General features: G+C 35.8%; 1 protein-coding gene across 1 annotated transcript; it reads left to right on the top strand.

Annotated features, from left to right (window-relative positions):
• The first annotated feature begins 3,300 nt into the window (after positions 1-3,300).
• Positions 3,301-5,569, top strand: LOC133819771 (conserved oligomeric Golgi complex subunit 7-like). Its single transcript, XM_062253105.1, has 7 exons — positions 3,301-3,384; positions 3,472-3,591; positions 3,697-3,779; positions 3,908-4,204; positions 4,310-4,455; positions 4,604-4,802; positions 4,961-5,569. Exons 1-7 carry the CDS (start codon positions 3,358-3,360, stop codon positions 5,397-5,399), a joined length of 1,311 nt encoding a protein of 436 aa, XP_062109089.1. The 5' UTR covers positions 3,301-3,357; the 3' UTR covers positions 5,400-5,569.
• Positions 5,570-5,824: the final 255 nt, after the last annotated feature.

Raw genomic sequence — 5,824 nt, 5'->3', positions numbered from 1 at the left:
GAGGAAAAAGATTTCACACAAAGTCAAGAGATGATGCTCGAATGGTTCAAAATAGTGGAGTAAGTATTGTGGCAGAAGCAATGCATTTCGCTAGTGCAAAAGACAATAATCCAGCTGCTGGTACTATGGCATATTATGGGGTTGTTGAAGAAATATGGGAGCTTGATTATTCCTTATTTCAAATTCCTCTGCTCAAGTGTTCTTGGGTGGACAACAATGTTGGGGTTAGAATTGATGAACTTGGATTCACTTTGGTTGATTTAAGTAAGAAAGGTCACAAGAATGATCCTTTCATCATGGCTACCCAAGCAAAACAAGTGTTTTACATAACTGATCCTGCTGATGATAAATGGTCAGTTGTTTTACGAACCCCGGAAAGGCAGTTTATAGAAGATGAAAATGACGAAGAAAACGATGATTTGTTTCCTGACAATTTTATTGTTGGACAACCAATACATGAGCAAGTTGAGAAAATCCATGATTTCCATGAAGATGATGATGATGGGGAATACATTAGAAATGATATTAGAGACGGAATATGGGTAGATTGTGGATCAACCAAGAAAAGAAAAAAGAAAAGAAAATGTGTCCAGTGAGTAATGTATTCATTTTTATGTTAAATATGTATTTATTTATGTCATAACTGTAACCTTAATTCTTGTTTATGTGCAGATGACAATTTCTGAAAGGGAGAACACACCAAATAGGCGAGGCCCAACAAAGAAGAACAATATCAATAATCAAAAAGCTAAGGGAATAAAGAGAAATATTTAGTTTGATGATAAAGGTCAACCTATAGGGAAAGCATATAGTGAGATGCAATCGTACCTTGGAGTTAAAACTAGGAGAACGGTCTCTCTCAATTATAAGGATTGGAGACAAGTCCCACAAGAATTGAAGAATAGAATATGGGAGGATGTATATGTAAGAAAATATGTTAATTACTTTAATATATTGATCATTTTCATGAATTACTTTGCATTTCATTAATCATTTTCTTTCTATTTCAGGGTGCCTTTAACATTCCAGAAAATTGGAAACCAGAATTAATTAAAAGTGCGGGAAGAATGATGAGAGATTTTAAGACCAACATCACTAGTGACTACATCTACCCTTTGGCAGAAGACGGTCTGATAGATGAACTCCAAATCCTTCCTAAGAAATATCCAGAACTTGACCTAGAAGATTGGAGGACATTTGTTAGCCACCGTTTATCTCCTGAGTTTATGGTACTATTATGTATATCTATTATGTATATGATTTATTAGTTTTGAAATATTAATAATTGCTTAAAAACTTATTGTTACTTATTTAATGTAGGCTTTGCGGGAAGCACAACGTGAAAGAGCTCTCAAATATACTTCGAGGCATCGTACATCTCGTAGAGGGCTTGCCAATGTTAGAGAGGACTTGGTAAGTAATTCACATCACTATTTTATAACTGTCAACCTGTTATAAAGAATATTGCACTCACCAACTTTAATTAATTGTTGCATGTTGTAGAAAACTGAACTAGGTGTGACAGATGTAGAACGGTACCAAGTTTGGATAAGAGCACGAGAAAAGAAGAAGGTTCTTGTCACAGATTTGGACAAACAAATTGAAGCAAGAATTGTAGGTGGTTTCAAGCAAGTATTTTAAAGTAATTTAGGAATGATAAAGTTCTTATAAGTCACTAATATAAGTGACCACTGGTTTGTTCCACAGAATGAGCTGAAAGAAAAAGTTAGTAATGGAGAAATCATTGCAAAGGGTCGGAATGACATATCACTACAAAAATTATGCCCATATATTACATTAAAATATAGCATATTTTAATAAGTGTTATTGTCGCATGGTAATAGAAAAAGACACGGAAAATGGGCGATAAATGAAATACACAGGCGCCAAATGAAACACAAAAGCAATAATCCCTAATTACTCTACACGCCTCCTCTGTTTCTCTCTCACACTCAGTAACTCTCTCTCTCTCTCTCACTCGTTCAATCTTTCTTTCTTTCTCTCTGTTTGTTGCAGGTGTGTAACAAGGTGATGGGGCTTGCGGCTTCGGTCGTGTGACAGGGAGGCTCGACTCTTGGGTCTACGGCGTGGCTGGCTCGTGGGTGTGACGGTGCTTGCAGCGGTGGGTCTACGGCGTGGCTCGACTCGTGGGTCTACCACGGAGATTGACTTGCAGAGCAATGGTCCAGCAGGCTGTACATGGAGGAGCTCCAGCTGCTTACGCCCAAGAAATGGAGAGGCTAAACGCTAAAGAATCCCTTCTTCTTGCTGTGAGTCTCAAGTTTTAAGAATTTGTGTATTGTAGTTGATAAGACCTAGCATTTGAGCTTTGAATTTGGGATTATTTATTTATTCAGTTTAAGGATTCTGGGGGTTTTTCCAAGCTTCAATTTTTATGGGATTTTTACTTGTTCAAGCTAATCAGGTCGCCATTCTTGGAGGGTCGGTGGGATTTTTTTCAGGGCTGATGTCTTCCACGCAGTAGTTGAGGTGAGTCTTTCTTTGATTTTTGTGATCTGGGTTTGCTTTGTTTTTACATTTTGTGTGTCTGGGTTCTTCATGTTTTTGTGATTTTTTTGATCTGGGTTTTCAGCTATTATGGAATTCGTTTCCAATTTCTCGTCGAATCGTTGTGTTATTGATTTGCATTGCACGACCTGTTTTTTAATTTCAATTCCGTATGTGTAATTTTTCTTCTTTGCGTTTTGAGTTGCTCATTTTCTGTTTTGGTGTGTGATTGCTCTAATATGGAAATTTTAACGAGGTGAATGTAGATATTAGTTTTTTTTTTGGATATTTGAGAACTACGATTGTGTAGTTTGTGCTACCTTTTGAGCTCAATCTCTTGGCAATGAGTTCATAGATTTTTGGAATAAATTACAAGAAGGCAGGGCACCCTTTTGGTTAAAACGTCTCGTTTTTACCTTTTCTGCTTAAAAATAAATGTAGATATTATGAATAGATTATTGCTAATGTGAACAATGGAATTACGTTGAGTTATATGCATGGATATACACACACATAACTGAAATAGTTGCCTAAATATATATATATATATATATATATTCTGCTTTGCAATATGTTGTAGAGCATTACTGTAAATTATAGTAGCAGGTTCACATTGATATACCCACGTCTCAGTACATTTACTAATGTAATTGGTTTATATAATTTACATGGGTAGACAGCTGTTGCCGGCTTAGCTTTGTTTATATGGTTTGAGATTTTAGCTTCTCACTTGATACATATGTATAACAATACTCTTCTCTTCAAACAATTGGTTTTAATATGCAGGCCGAAGGATCATCAGCTGAATCTATAGCTGCTCTGGCCAAAGTTGATACTGTTAAGCAGATAATGGAAGCTGCTTATGAGACATTGCAGGTGGGTATTTGATCATAGAAGTTATAATCAGTGCAGTATTGGAAAATGTTGATGTTGCATTTGATTTACTCATTAATGGATCAACAGGATGCTGCTGGGTTAACTCAATTAAGTTCAACTGTGGAAGATGTTTTTGCCAGTGGTGATCTTCCAAGGGCTGCAGAAACCTTAGCTAACATGAGGCATTGCTTGTCTGCTGTTGGGGAGGTAATATTTTTCTATAAATTATTTTAACATTATACTCTACATTTGATATTTATAAATTTTGATGATTTTAACTTGATATTTTATTTTTCGTTTTGCTCATTTTAGGTTGCTGAATTTGCTAATGTGAGAAAGCAACTCGAGGTCCTAGAGGATAGGCTAGATGCAATGGTGCAGCCACGTTTAACAGGATGCATTATCCAGCCGGAAGGTCACCAAATTTCTTATAGCACTTGTTTTGCCTATGGCTTGCTTTCTGTTCAATTTATCTCTTATTAATTCCTTTTAGTACATACCATACGCAACTTGAATAACTTACATCTATTATCATCCTGCAGATAGACATTGCTCAAAATTTGCGAGGTATTCTCATTCGAATTGGAAGATTCAAATCACTGGAGCTACATTACACAAAAGTTCACCTAAAGCCCATAAAGCAGCTCTGGGAAGATTTCGATTCAAAACAACGTGCTATTAAGCTTGCAAATGAGAAGACTGAAGCTAAAAGGTTGTCAAGCCATGAGTTTCAATCAAGTTCTTCGACAATTTCATTCGCAAGTTGGTTGCCAAGCTTCTATGATGAGTTGATTCTTTATCTTGAGCAAGAGTGGAAGTGGTAAATTCTTCTGACTATATTTTTTTTTAAGCACCGAGGAACATCTTGTTGATACAAAGAAGCTATCACTGAATTTAAGCACTGAGCTTAGACTGTCATCTGCAGGTGTATGGTTGCTTTTCCTGAGGATTATAAAACTCTTGTACCAAAGCTACTGATCGAGACAATGGCAACTATTGGAGCAAGCTTTATTTCACGTATCAACCTTTCAATTGGAGAAGTTGTTCCTGAAACAAGAGCTTTGGGAAAAGGTTTGTACGGACTTGTTTTTATGGTGCTTTTAAATTTTGTAGGCATTTAATATTATATGATATCTTTCAATTGGACAAGCTTTAAGTCATGCAATTTTACTTTTGGCAATTTATAAATTATCCTATCAATGTGTTTCTTTTTATTCAGGTTTATTAGATATTATGTTTGGTGACATGCCAAAGGGAATTAAGATTCAGAGGAAACATTTGGAGGCATTGATTGAGTTACACAACGTGACACAGACTTTTGCTAGAAATATTCAGCATTCCTTTTCAGATTCTGATCTTCGAGTTCTAATGGATACACTGAAGGCAGTGTACTCTCCCTTTGAATCATTTAAACAAAGGTAAGCAATCATAAACTTTTTTGCACTTCCACATTCTTCTAAAATATCTAGGTTTTTTTTTTTTTGAAAACTTTTTTCTGTTATTTTTTCTTCGTTATATACTAGATTTTGTAAATGCTATGTTCATTTTTTGATTAATGATTGAATATGTATATAAGGTATGGACAGATGGAGCGGGCCATCCTTTCTTCTGAAATTACTGGGGTGGATCTCAGGGGAGCTGTTACTCGTGGTGTGGGTGCCCAGGGGATTGAACTCAGTGAAGCAATTCGCAAAATGGAGGAATCTATTCCCCATATCATTATACTTCTTGAGGCAGTTGTAGAAAGGTGTATCAACTTTACTGGTGGTTCTGAGGCAGATGAACTAATTCTTGCTCTTGATGACATAATGTTACAATATATCTCTGCTTTACAAGAGACACTAAGATCATTAAGAGTGGTCTGTGGAGTAGACCATGATGGTGTTGGTTCAAAGAAAGAGATGGGATCAGACAAGAGAGATGGCAACACTGCACGAAAAGTTGAATTGATTTCAAATGAGGAGGAATGGTCCATTGTTCAAGGGGCTTTGCAGATCCTCACAGTTTCAGACTGATGTGTTGTAAATCATTAAAGCAGAAAGGCAGAAAGAGACCATGGCTTCTCCTTCTCCTTCTCACCTCACAGCTATCCCACAACGCATCTCAAAACCCTCCATTTCCCACTGTAAGTAAATCTCTCTCTTTCTCTCTGTATATATAATATATATATATATGTATATATATATGACACTACTAGTACCCTTAAGATGAACTAGTATGAGAAATAACTTAAACCCTTAATTTCATTGCTAAATTTTTCCTTAGTATATGTAAGATTTCTATGAATTTTAGAAGCTGCAATCCATCACGTAATAGTTTGTTTACACCTCATGGTTATTTTCTATAGCATTATTCTAGTAATTTAGTTGTTTTCCATATGGTTATATTCCAGTGGCATTGTATTAGCTATTATAAATTCATTGTTACTTTTTATATTTAT

The sequence above is a fragment of the Humulus lupulus genome, chromosome 2, assembly GCF_963169125.1.
Source record: "Humulus lupulus chromosome 2, drHumLupu1.1, whole genome shotgun sequence".
Taxonomy (NCBI): Eukaryota; Viridiplantae; Streptophyta; class Magnoliopsida; order Rosales; family Cannabaceae; genus Humulus; species Humulus lupulus.
The sequence above is the reverse complement of the archived record's forward strand: the minus strand, read 5'-3'. Positions and strand labels throughout refer to the sequence as shown.

Coding starts and splice junctions, on each gene's coding strand:
- LOC133819771 (XM_062253105.1), top strand. CDS start 3,358: ATGGAAGCTGCTTATGAGACATTGCAG. Junction 4,205..4,309: donor CTTGAGCAAGAGTGGAAGTG/GTAAATTCTTCT, acceptor TGTCATCTGCAG/GTGTATGGTTGCTTTTCCTG. Junction 4,803..4,960: donor TTTGAATCATTTAAACAAAG/GTAAGCAATCAT, acceptor TATGTATATAAG/GTATGGACAGATGGAGCGGG.